This window comes from Botryllus schlosseri, chromosome 16 (assembly GCF_051294905.1).
Source record: "Botryllus schlosseri isolate E-star chromosome 16, Bs_hap1, whole genome shotgun sequence".
NCBI lineage: Eukaryota > Metazoa > Chordata > Ascidiacea > Stolidobranchia > Styelidae > Botryllus > Botryllus schlosseri.
Window position 1 is genome coordinate 6,836,480 of NC_137251.1, and position 24,237 is coordinate 6,860,716.

Here is a 24,237-nt window from a genome sequence, read left to right on the forward strand (position 1 = left end):
TGCTCAAATTGCTTTTCCGTCGACTTCACTGGATACCTTGGCTAGGAGGGCACAAAAGCAGCACTGTAGTCTGAATTTCCTTCTAATTCTTCACTAATAGTGAAGTTTATCGCAATCAAATATTATTTCACAAATATATGTTCGCGAACCAATTCATAAAGTTGTATTTTCTGGCTGTGAGCGTCACTGCACGAAATTAGGGAGGCAGAGCGTTTCTAGAAATGATTTATGGATGTGAATTGTGCATTGTGCAATTGTTCATATATAGCTTGTAGTGATAGCGGTGATTCGTTCACAACTGTGTCACTATTTGCAGAGCCGTATACTACAATTTCAGATATCAATCTAGTTGTTGTCTGATGGAAAATGACCGTATAAAGGTATATTGAATACATACATCATAGCCAGGCTCTTAATTAGACTCGGGTGGATCACGATCAGAATTCATATAGAAAAATCAGGGTGACACAGCGGAGCAAGGGAATACTCTCCGAAAAAGAATTTTAGGATTACGAAACAAATTTCGAATCGATCCAAATCAAATCGGATTCACATCCGGATCCGGGGAATCGCAAACAGAGGATAGTGACTTTTCCTGTTAGGTAAGTATACGACATGGGTAATAGTTGGTATATTTGAAGCTAGGAGTTTATCTCAACCATTCCAATCTATAACTTGCTTCAATGAGTGTAAAGCTGTCATAAGAATTTCAATTGCTCATATAATGATATACACAGGGTTTCAATACCGTCCTTATTTCTGAGATTTGTCTTCATTTTTTGACTTGCGTCCTTATTTTCGGCACCGTGACTAGGAGTAAAGTCTCTCGACGAAAGTGATGACGTTTTGCAGTCAATAGCGTAACAAAAAACCGTGAATATGCGATATTAGGAATTGGCGAATGCTGGATGTGCTACCCTTTTTTACACGTTAGTTTACAAATTCCGCGGTAAAATTATACATAGTTTTTGGCTGTCTTTAGTTTTTAATCCATGTCACCCTGAATAGCCTATACGACTAATAAACGTATCTATATACAAAATGAAACGTATAGGGCTCATACTCGAGTAACAATAACTACACTATATAATCATTTATACATTCTACAGTTACCATCTCATTTTGACAGGATACCGAAACTCAATCGGACAAAAAAATAGTCATATTGCCTGTACTAGTGGATTACGAAATACCGATAACGAAATCCCAATTCCTTCGCCTGCTAAGAAGTACGAGATGGAAGATAACGAAGGAACGCAGGCACCTTTCGCGGCAGAGAATTTACCTGCACCGCCGCCAAATGTAGACAACGAAACTCCCAGTGAGGCCAACATGTCATCTTCGTCTTCCGAAGATGATATCGAGATTACGTCTGAAATGGAAGATCCGCCGGGCACAGAAGGGATGTACAATGTTAATCCGGGAGAGAGTGAAATGTCGTCTGACTCTGAAGATGATGGAAAAGTTACAGAAGACGAGAAAGGCCCTGGCTTCTCTCCAGCTGCCTCTGTTTCCGGCGACTCTGTAGCTACCTTAGCAGACAAGACAGATGACATCGGCGACATGCCCATGGACTTTCCATCGCCCCCGAATACAGTCGATGGCGGTGACGAAAGTCCAGCTGATATTCAGCTTGATGAACCTCCGAGAGCGGACACCTTTTCGTCATCAGATTCGAGTAGCGATGACGAGGCTCCGCGAGTTATCAAGGGGAAGGAAGATGATGACAACGAACTGACCCCGAATTCTTTGAGACGGGCGTTGGAGGAGAGGGAGAGAGAAAGGGAAAACGAAAAACCCGACCCGGAAAACCTGGGAGAGCTCGGAGCTAGAAAACCGTCAGAGCCTGGTTAGTGGAGGCTTCGTTATATGTTACGATATATCGCGGGCTTGGTAAATTGTGAACAACTTCCAGGGTAACAAGTCCGTTGTCTGCAGATATTCGTATCGTAGGGGCATCGATAGTTATAGGTGATAGGTAGGGTGATTTTTTTTACCTAAAAATGAAAGATTTTGACCTAAAAAATCAAAATTAAAAATCCTAATTTTGACCAAATTTGACGACGTAGGCAAATTAAGTGTTTTCCCACATAATGTTAGAATTGTACTACTAATCTTCATTTCTGGTTGGAACCGTCAGTGCTTACGAACAAGTTTTGCCTGACAAAAAACTTTTTTGCTTCAAAACCGGATAAATTGTTACATGAAAAAAACTTTATTTTAACGAAATCTGGCCCTATGAAGAATTCCAGTAGTTACATTACGCATTATGGTAGAAATTAATTTTAAAAATGTAGCACAACGAAAGATACCTTTCCTACATTCTCGGGTAGCTTGCCAAGAATGGCAAAAGAACGTTCAATAACAGCAGTTGTTGGCTGACAACACTGAAGTTGTGCGTACACTGCTGGTGACAAACCATGTTGCTTCATTCTGGCAATGGTGTCTGCTTCAGAATTTTTCATCATGCGCTTCTTGATATAAGAACCATGCAATGCCCACGCATTCTCGATTCAGTTGGAATATTACGGTACGTTGAGCATAACACCATATCAACCAATTTGTTTCGTTTGAATGTTATTATTCACAATGAGCAGACAATGGGCCGTCTGCAACGATAGGCCTATAAAGTATGCTACAAGCTGTAAAATGTCAAATGATAAGTTCGCCGACAGTGCAAAATCTACGATGCAAATGAAATGCAGTTTGCAAAAATGTTTCAACTTTGTAGAAAATTTTGACATTTTTCGATCTAACGCTACAATTTTGACTTTTTTTGACATGTCAAAAAATCGTCCTAGTGATCAGTGAAGTGTTTTTCTTTTTATACTGCTTCTTCTTCTACTTAATATTTTTACATGTGAATCTAGTTGCATTTTAAAATTTGGATTTTGTGAAGTAGAAAGGAATATGTCGATAGGCTTGAATCTTTTTTTATGAGTGAAATCGTCATGGAAAATGACCGAAAGAGCGCCTGTAGCACGGTAACTGGATATTTTCTCGAAAATTTTGCTCAATCGTATTAGTGTCATTGGTATTGGTCATTTTGCGGTAGACGCAAATCATACACAACCTGCACTTCCGAAAGTGGCCACCTCCGATTAAGTGCTAAAAGTGTGAGATCAAACGACCAAATGTACTTTTTGAAATTACTTTCTTTGGTACTGCATCGATCTTCTACTGTTACTCGCAGTAATTTGACATGTCTTTGAAATGTAACTTCCACCTGTATTTGAGTTGGAACTGACGCTGTCAGTTTTTCTTCTGCTACTGTAAACACTGACTACTTTGACCGACTCCGGGCACAGATTGTGCAGTTTATGGCGACCCGCTATATATTTATTTATTTCTGTTCAGCACCCTCGGCTGTTAAGCCGGCAACTCCGGACTTCATGGAGTCCTATTCTCCGGAAGCTTTCGACTTCACCGGCGACCCGTCGCTTCGCGCAAGGACCGCTTTTGATTTTGAAGACGATCCACAAAACGTCCCGCCTACTTTACCGCCCAAGAAACGCGATGCTAATGTTCCGGATGATGACATGAATCGCCGCAATATGAACAACCCGAGACATAATCCGGACGATGGACATCCGAACATATTTCTTGTCAAGGATAAGGTGTGTAATCATTATACCTAATCATACCTAAGGTTGTGGCGAGGAATAAGGGAATGAATTTCACCTGAACGTACACGATAGCTTTAAACAAACTCTTGGATGCATACAGAACTTCAATATACAATTGAATAATATATTCATATTGAAACAAACCCGAATATTTTCGGCTGACACTCGTCAGGGATAACCGTCAACAACTAGTAGAGAATTGAAAGAAACTTTGTATGTCAACATTCGGGTTGATTTCGTTCTGAAAATATTTTATTCAATATGACAGATCTTCTTGGAGGTACAGAACTTCAATATACAATTGAATAGTATATTCATATTGAAATGAACCCGAATATTTTCGGCTGACACTCATCAGGGGTAATCGTCTACTAGTTGGATTTCCCCTGACGAGTGTCAGCCGAAAATATTCGGGTTCATTTCAATATGAATATACTATTCAATTGTATATTGAAGTTCTGTACCTCCAAGAAGATCTGTCATATTGAATAAAATATTTTCAGAACGAAATCAACCCGAATGTTGACATACAAAGTTTCTTTCACACTCGTCAGGGGTAATCGTCTACTAGTTGGATTTCCCCTGACGAGTGTCAGCCGAAAATATTCGCGTTCATTTCAATATGAATATACTATTCAATTGAATATGACAGATGTAATACATATGCGCTAAGCAGCAGAGTAGAGGAAATGCATTTAGTCAAAATTCTATGCTTGCAACAGTTGATGATCACGGTCTACAGAATAATTGTAGCGGCAACGCATATACTATATAAGTATGTGATGTATTTACTGTATATCGAACAATACAGCGGAAGTAATATGATTAAAACACCATGAAGAAATTTTCGTAGTGTCTACATTTAACTATAAAATACTTTGTTTTAATGCAGACAGGTTGTCATATTTCTCGACTATATCCCCAGTCCTTTACAGCGATAGCAGTGATTTAAATGAAATGGTCAAAGTAGAGTCAGTAACCTTATAAATATTGTGATCTCATTGTTCAGAATGCGTCTTTGGGCAGGGGAATGTGGTCGGATGAAGAGGAATCGGAACCGTACAGAAAAAAGAAACCAATTCCTTCTCGCAAAGCACACCCGGACAGGATTATCGACTTTTCTAATGTAATTGCTCAATTCGAAAGTATATATGATAGGAGTTTAACATTATTTGATAGCCTATATATTTGTATGCATATTGTATGCTGTGCAGTCTTAGTGAAACAACAATTTTATTTGCTATGCATTGTCGATGCCTATATTTCATTCCGTTATGCAAAGTTAATATTTTGCGTCATTTGTGTTGTATTTGTTTCAGAATCCAGGCGGTGACCATTCATTGCAGAGAAGTAGAAGTGACAGGCGAAAAAACCCATCTTCTAAACGATCCAAGAATAGAAAGCAGAGTAGAAGTCGCTCTCCTGGAAGACAGGCCCATCGCGTTCTTGACTTTTCCGCGTAAGTAACTAATGTTGTTGTAAGCCAGAATTGAGGAGTGTATCCCGTGTGCGGAACGTCATGAAGTGATCATCGAATCCTGCTGATGCTGATGTTGAAAAGAAGTCGCGATTCAATGAAGGAACCCATGTGCAGATTCTGTGAATTCTGTGTCCCCAATATCTATCTATACAATACATATTTAGATCTTCAACTTGTTTTGAGCGACTTTGCTTGCTAAGCATAAAATAACATAATTAGATCTTCTTTGCGAGAAAATGCACCATATCAAGTAACAGGTTACTCTAGTTTTATTTATACTCGCGATTGCCTGCGGGGAAATTCGACTGGTAAAATTTATGACAACGCGCAGAACAATTTAAATAGGTATAGTGGCGATCAGTGACTTATACACTCTACCTACAGTATAGCTATACTTTCTGCACTGCTGTTAATGGCATCACATAGGCAGCAATTAACTTGACATAGCCCTATATACTCTGGATTATTTAAGCTGAGATTCATGGGATCGCAAATTGAAAGGACTCTAATGTGCTTTCTATGGATATAAGAAACAATCGTCGATATCTATACACGATACACATGTAAGAAATTTCGCGGCGTAAAATATAACCCACGTGCTATAATTCCTCATACAAACTGACGCGATATTTTGAAATTAATAAAAAGCAACTTTATTTTTGAAATTTCATTCACTTAAACATTTCTAAGACCACTCGATTAATCTTCCAAGCACGTCTGATTTGTGTACGTGTTATTTTTCAGGAATCCGTACATGGACTCCAACGGTATAAACGCTCAGGCAATGGTGAGTCTGCGACCAAACAACATGCAGACTGACACAGATGACAACAATGTGGATTCTGGAGAGGAGCTAAATCACCTTATAGATAAAGCCAACAGGTAAAGGCTGCATTAATACGAAGTCCAAAGGCAGAATCTCTCTGACGTTTCAGTTCTACGTTTGCAGATCATTGTTTTTGCATGTACGTATAGCAGGTCAATATAATACGCTCTTAATACGTTCAGCCTCGGATATCATGTGAACTATCTGAATCCATCTGAGGATATTTACCAACAAATGGCGCCTAAAGAAAGGAAATTAGAATCCAAACAGCAGGATGCTTTTGCGAAAATTGTCGCTCCCACCAAGGCGAGTAAAAGAATGTATGCGGCCGTCGCGCTTCCCGATTCTGCATTTGAGGGTTGTGCACCATGTGAAGTCATTTGTGTTGTATTTGTTTGATACCTGCAAATATTATCTCTCCACTGTACGTAATGATTTTGGCACGTTTGGTTATTACAGTCTTTTACCAATCCAGTATTATTAAATTCTTATAATAAAAGCCTATTTATATGATAGATTTAAAATATATATTAACATGTAGTTATGCAGTTTGTTGAGAAAGTCCATATTTCCGATACAATGTGTCGACAAAATGTCGGCAAGTTATCTGCAATAAGACCTTCAAAGTCACTATTACTTTTTAACGACTGCAATTTCAATCACGTGTGTAACACTATCTCTGTCCAACAGTCCCCGCAAGCAAACGAACAAAAGCCCAGCCGGAATCAAACCAGACGGCCACGCAGAGCTCCCGTGGTCTTCGATGAAGATGACACGTCGGTGGCGGAATCAGACATCGACAGGTTCGTGGTCGAAAGTGTTCTGCATTTCGAAGCATAGATAGATAGTATCCGTTTGCAGACGGCAATCAAGGAGGCCGTCGTTGCCTTTCGTTACCGACGTTTATCCATCCTATAACAACACGGAAATGGAGTCGCCTTCAGAGGCGGAATATACGGAGCCAAAGGTAGGTTACCGACGATCAGCTGTATAGTATATGTAGGTCTTTTGGTCAAAACTCAAGCTTCAGGTCAAACAGTCTGCTATACTGATTTTAAAGCTCAACAAGATGATGAACGAATGTATCCATGGTGGATGCAAAATACGATACTTACAGTGTCCTGGCTTGAAAACTGTTAACAATACAGAATGATTTTCGGAGACCGCTATCAGCTTCTTGACTTTTCGCTTGGGCCTGGACATTTCTAACATAGTAGCCTATTACTTAACAATGAGCCCACGTCATTCTATTATTCCGAGTGCGTTTACTTACAGTGACTTTTGACGTTGTAGCGTAGGCCTACTTTATAATACATATTTCCCTCCGCATGAATGGTAAACGTGCTGAAACACACGCCATCAAGTTGTAAACTGCATGAAATAGAATAACTCAAAATCATCACATATCGATTCTCGCTTTCAGCAATACGACCGCACGTCATCGTTCGTCACCGACGACGGAGGCCGCGAAATGTATCGTCCTAAGTATGGCAATAAATACATGTATGGTCCACCGCTTATGAGCGATACTGAAACGGATATGGACACAAGAGGTGAGGCACTCAGGCACATATACTGTAGGGTTACCATATTTTTGTTTCACAAATTCCGGACACTCTTCAGCGCCGACTAGCGGATTTCAAAATGAGGTGTGAGCTCATTGTCGATCAATATGACGTCACACCAGCAATGCTCTGTCTATCGACTAGAGGTGGTCGCGATCCGGTTCAGGAGTATGTGGTTGTGTATTGTAGTGGCCGGTCAATACCGAGAATGCTATTACCGAGAAGGACAATACCGACAATGGACATTACCGAGAATGGACAATACCGAGAATGGACATTACCGAGAATGCAATATATGCAATGCAGGCATGTTATGCATATGAGCAGGTCGTGTGTGTGCATCACGGCGTTGTCACATTCGGTATCGATTCTCAGGTATAAATTTCCCGACAACGTCAGTTACAGTAAGCAAGATTCTTGGCATTGGCCATTCTCGGTAATGTCCATTCTCGGTAATGTCCGTTCTCGGTAATGCCCGTTCTCGGTAATGTCCATTCACGGTAATAGCATTGTCGGTAATGTCCATCTCGGTAATAGCATTCTCGGTAATAGTATGGAGCCGTGTAACGTAAGTTGTAACCTGGGCCGAAACCACATATTCTCAGCCCCGTCCCGCCCAAATAAACACTGATTTTGGGCCCATCGTAGGGTATTCGAAGCGACTTCTGGGGGTTTACTATATGCATCTGGTCGTTAAATGATTTGAATGAATTGTGTCAAAAATATAGGTTCTTCCATATATTACTGTATAATTTTAATCCTCTCTCTGCCCACATAATCAGAGTCGGCGGTAGTATAGAGCTGGTGTAGGATGATAACTTCGAAAATGCAAGGGCCGTCATTGCACATCGTTAAGTCATGTTCATGTCGCAGTGATGAGATTATTTATCAGCCTAATGCGGTATGTACTTCACCACTGAGCTATATAAACATCGCACATCCGGTGGTTTCCGACCTTTTATGGTGGCGAATCCATTTCCAATTTGAAAATGTGCCGTGGCCCAGCTCAAAATTTGATGAGCACATTTGCCCAGACTTACTCACAGCCTATTTCGGAAGCTAATTACGTTCAACATCTTCGCGAACCCCGGAATAAAGGCAAACTACCCCCAGGTTTAGAACCACCATATTTGAATAAAGCATCCAAACGACCTAATATGACGACTCTATGAATACCGTCATCTTGTAATTGCGATTACAATTACACTTCTTTTTGTAAATGAATGTTATTTTTTATTTATTTTTTGATCGCAGTTTTAGCGAGGGCGGTAGTCCACATAATAAAACCAATATATATTATACTAAATCGCGCGCAGCGCGAAGAAAAATTTCTTGTAGCAAAAATCTGCCCAAAAGTAGTCTTATTTAGATTGATTTACAAAATAAAAATATGAGCTTAGTTCAAGCCTTCAAAATCCCGGACATTTAGGCATATTTTAGAAATTCCTCCCGGACGCAGTTTTAACAGTGAAATTCCGGACATGTCCGGGAAATTCCGGACGTATGGCAACCCTAATATACTGTAGCTTTTGTATTTCCACTGAGGACATCGACGGGACTCGCCACTCGATTATGTAATGATTAGGGTTGCATTTAAAACAAACGATGTTTCAAAACGCTTTGTTTTAAACAAATGCCATTCAAAAAAATATATATGCTTTTTTCAAAAGTTGTATGATCAAGCCATAAATGTGCAAATACTTTTGAAAAACATATATTATGAACCTACGGACGATTTGGACCCAATAGAGTTGACGTATACGATATGGAGTGGCGGGAACCCTCGAAATCGTCATCGGTTCGACAGTTATAGCGAGTAAAGAGTAGACAATTGGTACGGAATGGCTATTCTGATGATGATGACAGCCGATAATAAAAATGCTGCATAACGATGTAGTCCGGGTTAAATATATTTTTAGTCTTTGTATGACAGTGGTCGAAAGCCATTTTGGTCAATGATGCGATATTTACCCTATATTCTCAATTATCAATGTAAATCAACTGGGACGTCACAATTAAAGATTCGTGATGTCATGCATAGAAAAAAAATACTACAGAATTATACTTTATACTAAAGCCATGTTTTAAACATGGTTGTTTTAAATTTATTCTTGTTTTAAATGCAACCCTTGTAGTGATATTGGGCTACCGGTGTTGGAATATTTGAAACGTCCAATGTGCTGACAAGGTATCGTATACTCGTATACTATGTATCGTATTCGCTATTACTTTTGGTCTATAGAATCTAAGCCACACAGTTCAAACTATTGAACAACACCTAATAGCGTGAATGCTTTTCTACTTCAGCCAACTTGAATCCGATTGTAAGCTCGAACTTCCAAATTTGCTCTGACATTTCCGGAAGTAAATCCTTTCCTGCGCGACTTCGAGAAGGAACAGTCAAAAAGTAAGATTTCAATAAAATTCTGATGCCTGACACCCAAAAGTCTATACTAGGGCTTCCCAAACTGGGTATCGCCGTAACGAAATTAGAATGGTGCGAATGTGTTGAATGTGTACTACATATAAATGCCTAAAAATCATATTTCAGTCAAAGACCTGCTTTAGGCCACGTCGCGATACCCCTCAATCAAGCCTCCAAAAACAGACAAGCTTACCCAACATCGCTGCCATACTTCGGCAACGAAATCGACAGCGACTACGACGGATTGGTGCGTTCCGGCAGTGTGGACGACGTATATCCGATTCACAAACCCAGCATAGTCGTGCGCCGTCAAGCCACACATCCGACGGGCTACGAACCCGATATCGCCCCAACAGTGTACGTTCAGGGTCCGCCGCCCAAAAAGGAAAAGAAGAAGAAGAAGGAACGGAAAGAGCCAGCGGAAAAGGTAGCGCGCAGGTTTCGCAAATTCAGATCGAGATCCTGTGTTACATTTGGAGTTGAAATATACACGCCCAAATCTAAATCCAAAATCTGTCTTGTACCATGCTTAAATATTTCGTATATTATATAATATAGACCTCCAACCATTCTCCTTGCTCGTCTAATTCAAGTTAACGCCGTCACCGATATTGTGACGAATTTGCCCGAAATCTGTCGGGATTCACATGACATGTAGTCTTGATTCGTTCCAAAGCACGGGCGCGCAGTGCACATCTCTGCTCCCACGTTGGCAGCGAGGGATATGTACTTATCAAACGAACAGCCCGAGGTGATCAACCTCATGGTAGTTTACTGACTGACTTTACAAGGGTCACTGCCTGTCGCGAAAGTATTAAAATACCAGAGGACAACCTCAGTATGCTATCGTAATCCTATAACCAGTGATATTGTTTATTTACCAACATTTCCTCGCCATCCACCAGACTCGTACACAGAGGTGATCAAAGTATAGCGTTGATACTCAAGTAAAAGTAAAGAAGTCACGCTGCAGATTCTTACTCAGCATTACCAAGATATCTTGATACTTGAGTATAGTACAAGTAGGCAAACGTATTTGGGTACTCGAAAAAATATAGAAGTGTACCTGCGCGATGCAACAACTTAATTTGCACCCGCGCTTTAAACTAACCTTGTTGTTGCAGCCCGTACCGCAGATAAACCTGAAAGTTGACGGAGAATCGAGCAATCTAAACAACAACCTACAAATCAATTTGCTTCCATCAAGTGATCCAAACGTTATTAACCTGAACATACGGAGCTCCAGCATGAATCCGACAGGACCACAGTCCTTGCCAACGGTAATGCCAACTGAAGTCTACACGACGCCGAACCCACAAAGCGGTGATAACCAACATAGAGTCGTGGATGTCAGTGCTCCGCCGGTGATTGTAACTGGAAACCCGTTGGCAGGTATGCGATTGATGTGAGTTATGCGCAGAAGGCGTCAGTGCGAAGAACTTCTATCTTTTTGGATTACTCGAATTGGTTTTGCCTGCACTGTCGATTCGACTACATGTGTTTTTGACTACTTCCACTTATACTTAACGTTCTTCATGGGAACCCTATACTTACTATTTAAGTAACTGGATGTATGTTCGAAAATTGCGCCGATTTCTTGCGGCATAAGTCATTTTGCGTTAGTCTTGAAGATTAGCCCTGCAATTTTGAAAGTAACCACCTTATATGAAGAGCATACGCGACATCTAAACGATAATAGTTTTTTGAAACTATCTTGAGTACTTTTCAAATCTTCATTTTCTACTTGAACTTGAAGTAGTTTCGGCGTGTCTTGGAATTCGCTACTTCCATACTTGTAATTGAGTAGAAATTTACGGTGTTAGTTTTACTTCTACTTAGTTGCAATAGTAGTAGTGTACCAATGATGACAATTTTAGCCATCTCTGTTGATACAGGCAAAATTACATTTACCTGCCTGCAACTGACCTATCGTAGACAAGACACTTACACAGATATCATATAAGAAACAGTTAAATGAAAGAGGCATAATATTTCAACTAAAGACAAATTATTTAAAGATGACCGATTTTTGTATGGTAGGCTGTACTTATGCATACCGCGCGATTGCTGCATTCACATTATCCATATTCCTCACCTATTAGCCCAGTGGTTCGCAACCTTTTTCGTCTCGTGGACCCCTTGGCCGAAATTTGAGCTAAAATTCCCCCCTATGAAAAAGTTGCCTGTGACTAAAAAAGGTGATTTTAACAAACAAAAATTTGTTGACTGAGCAGTATATGGCTAAACATATTCAGATATGTCCGAACTATGTTGAATGCGGACCGCACTACACTTTGGTAAAGTACTGCTAAATTTGACCTGTTTTTTACCGGTCAGTTAGCCACTGACGAAAAATATATCCACCAAGTTCGGGCCTTGAGTTGAATCGATGAATTTGGTATGTTTTCACGTTAGCTCATATGTTGGCTTAAAAGGGTAGGCTAATCATTTCAATCAGCGGCTTAGTGTTGAATTCGGCTTGACTTTTCCTGCTTAGTAGCAATTTGGTCGAGAGGCTGTCACGGGGCCAACGGAATTGTCTCACTTTATTTGGGGTATAATATCTACGAAAGGCATTTAAACATAATTCCAGCTTAAGATCCTCCAAAGAAACATACAGTTGTAAAGAAATAGTTTCATACTTAACAGTTCTACCATAAAAATCTAAAAACCTTATGAACCCAGTGTATCTTCCGATACAACCCTAATGCCAGATTTCCCCCCTGCAAATTTCAAAATTCCCCGTAACGGGGGAATTCCGCCCCGGTTGGGAACCACTGTACTAGCCTATACATAATTTACCTCTAATAAGATAGTAGAATAGTAGTTCTCAAGAAAATATATGACAAAATGGATGTTGCAATAGTATATTTAAGTCATGATTGTGATTCTGAATGATATATTGTTGTTGTTGTTGTTGTTGTTGTTGTTGTTGTTGTTTGATAAAAGAAAAATTTGGCACTTATCCCCTGTTGCACCACGGTCAATAATGGCGTAAGAAGAAATGAAAAGCAGTCAATGATGGCGTTCGTAATGGAATGATATGTGAATGTGAATGATATGTGATGTCGCGAAGCAATATACCGGAATTTACCGGACACCCGAATACACATACAAGGATCTATCATTTACATCAATTCGTCACGTCCACCCCATTTAAGCTATACCTGCAAGAGTACCCATCACATTTCCCTATTTAGCATCCTACTCGGACAACGGTGGAGTTATGTTAGCTGGCGGATTGCCGGTGGAGATATCTCCATCGCCAAACACTGCACCACAGATGTACCCGCAACTGATATCAACGCAATCGCTACCCGCGAGCGCCCCACAACCATCGACCCCGATGATACAGACACACGTATCAACACCGCCGGTTCAGCAGCAGCCGGTGCCGATTGCGGAACCCACTGTCGTAACGGTGGAAGCTCCGTGGCCGGTCGAAAATGGGAATAGACAGAGGTAAGATTCATGTTTGCGAAAGAGTTCAGACTTATGATCTGTGGCATATTACAAATTGAAAATCGACGTTCGATCGTGAATGTGAACATGAAATTATTGTATCAAGTCACTAAGTGCGTTGCATCTATTCCTTTTGCACGATTAGTCGGTAACCCAGCGTGGCCAAAGGGTTACACAATATCAATTTAAAAATTTGGTTTTATCCTTCCTATAATTACATATTGTTCACAGAAATCAGCATGTTATCTCCCCGATTTTAGATCCTCGTCAGCAAGTGCAAAGCATTCTGATAGAATGAATCGGGGTGATAGTGGAATAGACCTTACCATGCACGAGGGACATCGCAGGTCGCGAAGAGATTCGAGAGAACGAAAACGGAGAAGACCAGTCAGCAGGTTATTCGTCATACATATATCCCAAATATCGTATTCTACCATGGTTTGAGGAACAACTTACAAAATCATAGTCTTGAATAGACATACCAAGATAAGGCTCGAAGTTCATATTCAATTGTCCATACAGTACAGTGAGCTCCACGTAGCATCATGCATTCTTGTACAGGTAATTTGGCGAATACATAACCGTGGGGACTTAAGGGCCTTTTTAAATGAAACTTTTCCACCGCCAAATATTTTGTCGAAATTGTAGGAATATTTCCGAAAGACAATGCAGCGTGAGGGTGACACAGGGCTGTTTCCCCGGTTGTTTTCTTGGTAAAGTGACTCATACATATCATTCGACTTCTTTCTACTTTACAAAATAGGAAGTGTAAAAGTACCTATAGTTATTTCTAAAACGCTGTGAATTAAGAGGAAGTATAGTGTAAAACAAAACTACTTGACAAAGTTGTGAAAGTAGGCAATACCTATTGATGTACTTAGAAACAATAGAAGTAGGCTACTTCTTTACTGGATACCACTGCCTGGCCGTAATGATAAATGTAACCTTACGTTGAAATCACAATTTAAACACAACATTCTCTTGTATCTTTACTGGATACGTTATCGAACACGCTAATGGCTGATGTTAGCGGAATGTAAACAACTAAACTTGGTTGTATTCCCAAAGGTCTTCGTCTCGACGTGCCTCCTCCGTTGCATCATCCGACCGCGGATCGAAGCGTCGCTCATCCTCCAAGAGACACCTGAAGTCCCACGGTACTGATACGCTTCGCGATAACTTGAAATCAGTTGAATAGACATACAGTTTATTACTTGCAGATTACTTGGGAGCCACGACTCCGACGCGTGAATACATGGAGTGGTACAAAGACAAGTATCTCAGACCGTCGTGCTGCTACTTGATCATGAAGCATGTGATGCTTGCGCTCAACGTCATATTTACTCTCGTAAGTGGTGGTTTTCTGTATCGTTCATACGGATATACTCGGACACAGAGCTAGTTCTAGATATCCATGTCTCTGTCTCAGACAGCTGAAGCTCTGGGAATGCAGAAATTAGCCTCACGTGATAACAATGGATAATTCATTTCATCGCCATTACTTCTACCGTTGCACAATGCACATGGTTGAATGTCAAGCTTGTCAACAGAACAATAAAATTATATAAGTACTGTAGCAACCAGTTGTTTATGAAAATACAATTGAACCGAATTTCCATATCGAAATGATTTTCACATCCATATTATTAAAAGGAGTGCGCGATTATGAATTAAGCAATCGGGTTTAACAGTATAGCTCAAAACTGTCCGTGTTACTATTCAACTGCAGCAATATTTTTCTCTACTCCAGGCCGGATTAGGACTGGTTGGTCTTGGAATATGGGGAATGGTCGGTTTGCACCAGGCCGGTATTTCCGATGCAGGAGTGATAACAAAAGATCCCTTGTTTACGGTGATGATTGTCGGATTCGTCATCGCCTTGACGGCATTCCACGGGGCCGCAGGATTTATACGCGATAACATTTGCATGCTCAAGTAAGGCACTATCACATTATCTGTTGATGCAAAATATGTAGGTATATAAAGATATTTTCTATATGCAGAATATGGTCTGTAGCAGTGGCTGTAATCAAAATCCTTTAACTGACGAGAAGTAGATGCTCTCTTGTGTCTCGTAAGCAGCTCTTGGTGTGTTGTGTTCATAGTGGGCTAATGACCTCGGCGTGATAGTAGAAGTTCTAGAAAATTTTGGGCACCAAATTAATGATACATCTTCCGGTGCTTATTAATCACTTTGTTGCATGTTATTATTTCTTGAACTCCCATCAAGATTGTCCGTATAGTCAGAATATATTGGAATCGCCCAAACGTACCAGAAAAACCTTCATTCAAGAGACGCACACGATTACAACTTCGTAGTTCTGTATTTTCCTCTGTTGTTTTCATTTGTACGGTGGGGCGGGGCTCAGATTGCAAGGACACTATTATAGTAAAAGCAAAAAAATCGAAGTAATTAAGCTGAATTCGGAACCAATGAAATTAAAACTGCATATTGACGGTCGCCAACACACGCTAATTTAATTAAGTGTAGACGGCCTCATAATAATTGTTTTACCGCTGCGGCAGGCTGTATGTTCGCCAAGTTAGTCACCCCTGGCCAAATCGAAATAAGGGTGTGCAAAGCTGCAGCGTATAAGAAATGCTAAATAGGCTACTTCTAGATTACCGGACCAACATGTAACGCAATGGCTCTCAAACTAGACCCCCGAGAGCTCGTGGCTACGCCCCTGAAATTATTCACACTGCGCTATTTATAAGCATCTGGCAGGAAGTACCAATTCAAAATGTCTCAGCTACCATGGTGGTTTCCTCGATAATCATTATGAAAGATATCGCAAGCTGAACACATGTTAACTCCGTCCTGTTTTACTCCATAAGGAGCCAAAAAGTTCATTACCAACTGTTCCAGAGGTCTCAAACTCAAACGTGCTCGCGGGCCAATTTCCCAGTTTTTGATGACGCCGCAGGCCGCAGCATCAAAAATAGGTATATTCAATGTATAATTTCCAAGTAGGCCTTATTTGACGGGACCTTGCAGAAAGGCAATCCACAAACATCGTGGAAATGTGATTGACTGTTCACGCTTGACACGGAAAAAAATCACATTTTCAAATATTTGAATAAAATTGTTTTGTGTCGGGCATAATTTTTTAAATTAATGAATTATAGACATCATGCGATAGGTAACATGTCATCGTAAAACTGTCGGGTTATAATATCGCAGCTAGTGGACCAATGACGTTCTACAATTTTATGTATAATATTTTAAAATCGACTGAAGATTGATCGGATATGAAAGCATTTGAGTGGTGTAGCCTAATCCTGGTTTCGATATAGTCGTGATAAGCATAGGCTATTGTTACCGTCATTGCCAAAGTCAAATTAAATCAGCGTCAGATTTTGCATTCGAATATTATTGCAACATATCAATAACAACTTAAATGTAATCATTATTGAGCCATAGTATTAGCATTGCTTCTTAACCTTTTTAGCGATTGTACCCCTTGTGCTTCCAATAAGTTTTCTCGTAGCCCCTGTCCATTTCCAACACAATTTCTGATGGTACCTATATTAAAATCAGAAAGCTCATTCACATAAAATCGCGCGTAGCGAGCAGACTATTATCCAGTTGAATAAATTGGCCAGGAAAATATACCACAGCATATAGGCTTAATTCCACAATGCATCTCGTACACCCTGATGTGGTGGTTCGTACCCCGATGGGGTCTACGGACCCTGGTTAAGAACCGCCGGAATAGAAATGTCCAACCGGCGAGGAATTCATTGGTGTTGCGGCTGTATAGCGTACTGCTACCTTACTCGCCACCGACAAGGACATGGATAAAGAGAATAAACAACACCCAGCATGTACCCAACTATACGTAACAGGGTTCACAGAATACCAACGGTTTCCATACCGATCTGATTAGATAGCTATTGATACCCTACGCAACGCAAGCTGCGACCTTTTGATATATTACTATTCCCCATTACAATTTCATAGATTGTTGCGTCCGTAGGATTACCAAATCACCGTTCCGAGTCGCAAGTCTTTCTCTGATTTTTACGTTTAACTTGACTCAACTCGAGTCATTTGTCACATTTGTCATTAATCACCCAGTCAATTTACCATTTTTTCTTGATTTTCCACCGGTATTCTAAGTTTGAAAATTTTGAAAAAGTGTCCTCCTCTCCCGATTCCAAAATATGGGGCAGGGGCACTCATTGCGTCTTGCAGGCCATTTTGGCAGATCGCGAAACACCACGAGCCAGTTTCATCACAGGTCAAAATAAGTACACGGGGAATATCAACGCCAACCCATTGTATTCGGCGTGAAAGATAGCTCAATTTGATAGGGATGAAGCCATAATTGGGGCAGAGCGGACGTGATGAGCAGATTTTCAATTGGAAAAAATTCTTGGCCCCATTCATATACCCTACATTGATTGGTTGATTGGTTGACAAATAATTGCGAGCTGTCGAAGTGTGGACACCCCTGGTTTAGTTATAAGATGTCCACCTAAACCCTAAATATATGGAAGATTGAAAGTGAATGCATCTGCTTTGCGTGACAAATAAACTATGTAAAATCTGTATACCGATTACAAAATTAATATATCTTCATTGCAGATGCTTTGGAGCATTCCTTGTAACGCTTTTCGTAATATTCATGATTGGCGGAATAACATTCTGGGCTCTACTTGAAAAGGTTGAAGTTTTTGTAAGTATCTCTATTCAATCGCTATAGGTGATACAGCTAATCATGCTGCTTTTGTCTGCACAGGCTGTGGACACGGTCAAGGAACTTGTGCAACAATATCATCCACAGCATCGTGAAGGCCTCACATATTCCATAGACTTAATGCAGGACACGTTTCAGTGCTGTGGAATGACGGGCGCAGAAGACTGGGCCAGAAACGAGTACGTTACGCCTGAATTATTACCGCATAAATTTTGACCACATGATCAGCCCTATAAACAACCCGAAACGTATTTTTAGCATGGGTATCTTATCAAAATTTATATCAAGGGATAACAAATATATCAGCCGAAAGGGGTCGTCAGCCACATGCAGGCCTCTATGTTTTATAGTGACCTGTGTGTACTAAAGTGTACTAAAAGATACGTAATTAGGCCTACAGTAAATACCTAAATACAGGACCCATGTGCATTTTCCGATGCTTGTTGGGCATAGGATATCAATTAAGATTAAGATCAATTAAGATCACGACCACGCTTGTCATAAAATGGAATGTAATAGGCCTACTGTTGGAAACACGAACCGCTATTGCGTCTCAAGAAAGTGGGAGTACCATCCCGAATTTTCAATAATCTTACAAGTTTCATACAGCAGATATATACAGCAGTTGCAGATATATATATCTATATAATACTAGTGATTTTTTTTTCAACTTTTTGACGTGCATGTGTCATTGTAATTTACACAGTCACAGATTGATCCAGCGTCGTGGTTCCCAATGTGGGCAATATCGCCCCCCAGTGGGCGATTTTAAGAAACAAGCGGCCGAAAATACCAGAGGGGGTGACTGGGGGGGGGGGGCGATGGGGGCGAAAATTTTCCAACGTTTAGTGAGATATTTTAATGAACACGGCTAAATATGCACGTGAATACGGTTTGTTCTGAGTATAACGCGAAAAAACTAAACGGAAATTTGAGCAAATACTCGGAAAGATGACCCATTGTTTTTAGTCAATTCACCTTTCATCAGAGTTAAGTGAATAAATTCCCCCTTTATATGATAAGGGGGCGATGAGTCGAAAAAGGCTGGGAACCAATTATCTATCCCGTGTATCTCGACACCGCAACAAACCATTTTGGATACAGCTGATCTTAAGATCGGTATTGTGCTCTTGTGGACTGCGAATCTATCAACACGAAAATGGCTATTCACTAATAGTTGCCAGTTTTGGATCTTTGTTTTAGTCAGTTAATAACGTTAGGTGGTAAGGTAAAGGAATACTGCACAAAACCCAAAGTGGCACGTGACTAGAAGAGTTTTGAAAACACTAATGTAGACTAGGCCTACATAATTATAAATAGGGTTGCATTTGAAACAAAAATAGCAATGACGTCTCGATTATTTATTTTAGCGTCACAATGGATTGACATTGACAATTGAAAATATAGGGTAAATATGGCTCCTTCGACGGAAAGGGTGTCCGACCGCCGTCATAAACATACCAAAAATATCTTCCACATGCATGGAATGCATCGTTATGCAGCACTTATACGGTACGCCTTCATCAGCATCAGAACACCCATTTCGTACTAATGATCTATATTTACTTGCTACTGTTCAATCTATGACTATTTCGCGGGTTCCAGCCACCCCACATCGAATACGTCGACTGTATTGGGTGCAAATCATCTGTAGGCTCATACTACATGGTTTTTGGACGCATTTACACAATTATGGCATTATTATACGTTTGAAAAAAAATTGTTTTTTAAAAAAGGCATTTGTTTTAAAACAGCGTTCGTTTTAAATGCAACCCTAATTAGGTACGGTGTTTCCTTACCCATATCTTGCATCTATCTGTTAACAGGATGTTCAACTGCACTGCGGGTACCCGATGCAAACTCCCAAAATCATGTTGCCCGGGCACTAAAGATCCAGATTTAAAATGCACCACACCGTCAGGTGTGTATGTAAAAATGTTGGGACTATCCAGTGTACATTGTACAAGTTCGACATTTGACAACGCGATTCTTGACTACCCTCATTGAATTCACACGTCCTAATTTACATAATGACTCCGCTCAAGAATACTTCTCTGTACGTACGCTCATTAATGCAGTGTAATTGATCTTCGCACAATAATTAGAATTTTGATTTTTGCGTTCACAAAGCTTTTCACCGCATATGAGTCAATGGAAAGGCTCAGAGTGATTAGGATTGAAGAATAACATATTCAATTTTTAAGCCACTCTCGACTACGAACATATGAACTATATAATTCCATATTTCGCCTTCGATTTTGTATGTGTTCGAATGAAAAGCGCCACGCTACGGTCATATCAATGCGCAAACAATTTGAAAGAGGCATGCCACCTAAATATGAACCCTGTTCTTACATTCCATTGCTGTGCTCGCTGTAACCTACAACTTACACTTTGCGGTGCATAATTTATGCGTGATACACAGGCTATCCATTTCTATTTTCACGATCGCATGGGACGTAGCATTAATTTGACCGCAAAAGGATTTCATTACCGCATAGCTTAGCGACATACATGATGTAACAAAGATATATCTACGACAGAACAATGTACACTGTACGAGTGTACGTGTACGTATAGATGGTATTCGTCCATACAATTTCGACGCTTGTGCGTTAGTTTACAACGAGATTTCATCACATTACGCGTGATATCCAATAACTACATGTTTTGTATTAAAATTGGATTATTGTTGGTGCTTGGCATTTGAGTTATTAAGATTTTCTTAGATGATTAATATTGAATTTTCAGTCCTACATCACCGAATGGGATGTAACGCAACCCTGGCAGCCTCAGTGAGAAACAATACACCGGTAATTGTCGGAGCTTGGATCGGCGTGTGGGCTTTGATGATGATCGAGCTGATTTTCATTTACTTCATGGTAGGTGATTTTCGCCGAGATATTTATGGCCCAGCCGCTGACGTAGCCACGGATGGGGTGGGCATCATTGCGATGTCATGCTTACTCACGAAGTCAGCGTCACATTATTGTTGGCAAATTTCAGACCAGACACAATATGTATACCGTTCCTCCCAAATATACACCCTGGCTACGCCCAGTCGCCAAGAGGTCCAGCGTAAGTTGATCAGCGTTATTTGCCTCTGACAATTCTGTACTGTATAGGTAAGGGAAGTCCGTTATCTACGGAAAATTCGGAATTTCGTCAAAAACCCCGTGAAATACATGGAGAAAAAGCAGCAAAGCACGCAGAACGACGGGGAATCAGATGGCGACGACAGCAGTCAGGAATCCTCTGACGAAGACGATTCGGAAACCTCCAGCAGTTCCGAGGAGGAATACCGCAAGAGGCGAAAAGGCCGCAGACGCGGCGACAGTCGGCGTAGCAGAGGGAGGAAGGAGACTAAACGGACACCCAAGAGCAAGGGCGGAAGGAAAAGATCTCACCATATCAACAGAGCTTATTCTATCCACGACGAGACTCGATCCGCTAGGAGAAGTCAACGAGATTCGAAATATCGAAAACGAAGTCACAGCAGGCGTCGAGGGAGCTTCTAGAAACAAACTGCTGTAGGGCTGTAGTGATCGCTCTCTCACATAAATCTGATGGCGATGGCGTAGAACGGAACAGCGCTCAAATGTTTGATCCATGTTTTGCTATTCAAGCTTGTCTGCCGTGTTGAATTTACCAGAACACAATTTGTACGCATAATCGAAATTTCGAATTTTAATGTGCATCCGAATTAGCCTACTGACAATGTAAATATGCGTCTTAAAAATCAGCCATTCATGTGCTCATTTCTTTAAATCAGTTTATCGCTATATGCCTACTATACTGGTCGTTGATATGTTTAATCGAATTCAATCAAGCATCCGACATCCGGGCCGGATTCGCTCAGTCAGACGACGATTTTATATTTTATGTGACCCGCGATGCAATACACAGTAAATGATGTTCGCGTTATCCAGTATCCAGTAAAATTTGGATTCTTAATTATGAAATACTTCGTTGTAAATTAATTGCAATCCATATTATAGAATATACTGATTGTCGAATAGTGTTCCTACATATTTTCATTGGGGCTGGCCATAAGTATTTAGTCGAATAGGGTATACTGAAAGTTCATGCTTCTTGCCAGTAAGGGTTAATTATAGTTTTGATACTTTCGTCTTGTCGTGGAAGCCTTGAAACCTCATTATGTCGCATCGTAACATCCAAAACTTACAGCACAGGTCAATTAGACACGTTATTGGGTATGGCAATATTGTGGAGGCTAGTTTATAGTCGATCTATGCAGCAGTGTCACAGTGAGCTGTGAAATAGGTACGGTTAAAAATACCAAATTATCCTTAATTTATGGATGACCTGTCATTTTGTGGTGTATGATCCCGTAAAGGGTACAAATTTGAAAGTCACCACGTTATTAATGCAGTTATGAGTGGCGATCGAGCACTGGAATCGACTCGATTAGGAATTGAATCCGTCACGTCATTTTACTAATTTCTAGTTCCTGAGTCATTGCGCATGAATATTAAATAATGTAATATATCCGCAATGTAGCTAACTGTTGAAATTGTAATCCAAGATGTACAATTGCAGGCAAAAATAATCCCTTCTAACTATACAACGACTGCATTTAGTACGTAAGGCTATAGGTAGAATATTTTTGACAATGATACTGCCGCGACTTGAATATAGTTGCCATCATGTGAATACTGTGGTCACTGGTCTGTGATCATTCATTTTCTCGCTGCACAAGTTCCAGATAGACACTCAGACCAACCTGGCTTATACTGCATTAAAGTCTTAACATTGAATCCACTATTGGTTTATTCTGTTATTTTACAAATTGCAGCGAAATCCTTATCTTGCACAATCCCTATCCCCTTCCGACGGCCAATCGAACACATTTTTGATTGATGTTCCGATACTCGACAACTGCGGAGAGATTCTATACATAGTATGAGATTGACTGGAACATTGTATCTTGTATCGGACACGCAAATGCAGTTGCTAATGACTGAAGTCGTGTTCTTATCTTAGATGCGGGTATATCGTCTTCCAAATGCAGTGTTGCTCTTGAGATGAACGTTATAATTTATGCATGAATTGAATAGATTGAGAAAGGTAAACGTTTTTGAATATCCGCTCCTGTATAACAAGGCTCCGTGCAGACAGCTATGAATCGGTCAGCGATTTTAGGGATGCCAGCGATAGCCATAGCATAAGCACAGATACGCCCAGGTATAGGCAATATTTCGTTCTATGTCGATATGATACGACGTAAACCAAATGACACTTGGCTTCCTTTCTCCGCCAAGGTTTGCTTTGTGAATTGCGGGAGGTGTCGCTCAATCTATTGCATTAATCTGATCGAAATTTCACGAAGATATCATTATCCGGTTCAGATTGAAATATTGCCAATTTACCATGGATGAAGTGACTCATTGCAATTCTATTTCAATTTCATTAAATTGATAACCAATTAACAAGCGGCATTAGTTGGGTTTGTCATAACACAATGTCATGTCAAAGGTAGTATTTTAAACACGGAACCAATGCACTAATGCACGGTGTTCATTTTTCATAATCCTGCGGAAGTTTGCAGCAGAAATAATCACTAATTCATTAAAGAATAATTTAACGTCTAATCGATGAATTCAATTAAAGTAACTCATTAGCATATATCACAATCAATATATATGTTTGCATATATCTGTCCCGTGTCATTAGTCAAGTCATCCGTTTCTATGTTTCCATATTCTGATAAACCAGATTCAATATTTGCTATTATATCGGCGAGGTCACTACTCGGAATGCATATGATATCGAATAACTGTCCATTACGTCTCCCATGTGGAGTTGGCAAATGCATCAGTTACGCTCCGGAATTGGATTCAGTCGTAGATTAGTAAATACAACACTTCATTTCCTATTCGTACAAAAGAAAACTTCAACCGTGTGAACGATATGGTCTTATTTTTTTTCAGAACACCAACGAATATAAAAGCGCTATTCGGTCGTTTCGGTTGAATAGGGAGAAAATTTTCTCTTTTGTGAGGATAAATAATTTAATAAAGTCGTAAATAGGCGTGTTTTAGACGTATTTTCTGGTAGACTAGATAAAACCTATTTCATTTCATACTAGGTACTAAGAACTATGTGCACAGAAGCTCTTTTGATTATGTA

At 40.2% G+C, this 24,237-nt stretch overlaps 1 protein-coding gene across 1 annotated transcript; it reads left to right on the forward strand.

The window, feature by feature from the left end:
* The first annotated feature begins 286 nt into the window (after positions 1-286).
* On the forward strand, positions 287-22,869 carry LOC145458647 (uncharacterized). The gene is made up of 23 exons (XM_080337083.1): positions 287-602; positions 1,130-1,849; positions 3,358-3,617; positions 4,636-4,752; positions 4,946-5,085; positions 5,851-5,988; positions 6,115-6,319; positions 6,467-6,735; positions 6,794-6,899; positions 7,356-7,485; positions 9,805-9,904; positions 10,049-10,349; positions 11,047-11,314; positions 13,123-13,384; positions 13,645-13,779; positions 14,453-14,541; positions 14,605-14,732; positions 15,135-15,319; positions 17,976-18,066; positions 18,130-18,266; positions 19,914-20,008; positions 20,839-20,969; positions 21,213-22,869. Exons 2-23 carry the CDS (start codon positions 1,237-1,239, stop codon positions 21,603-21,605), a joined length of 4,293 nt encoding a protein of 1,430 aa, XP_080193209.1. The 5' UTR covers positions 287-602; positions 1,130-1,236; the 3' UTR covers positions 21,606-22,869.
* The last annotated feature ends 1,368 nt before the right edge of the window (positions 22,870-24,237 follow it).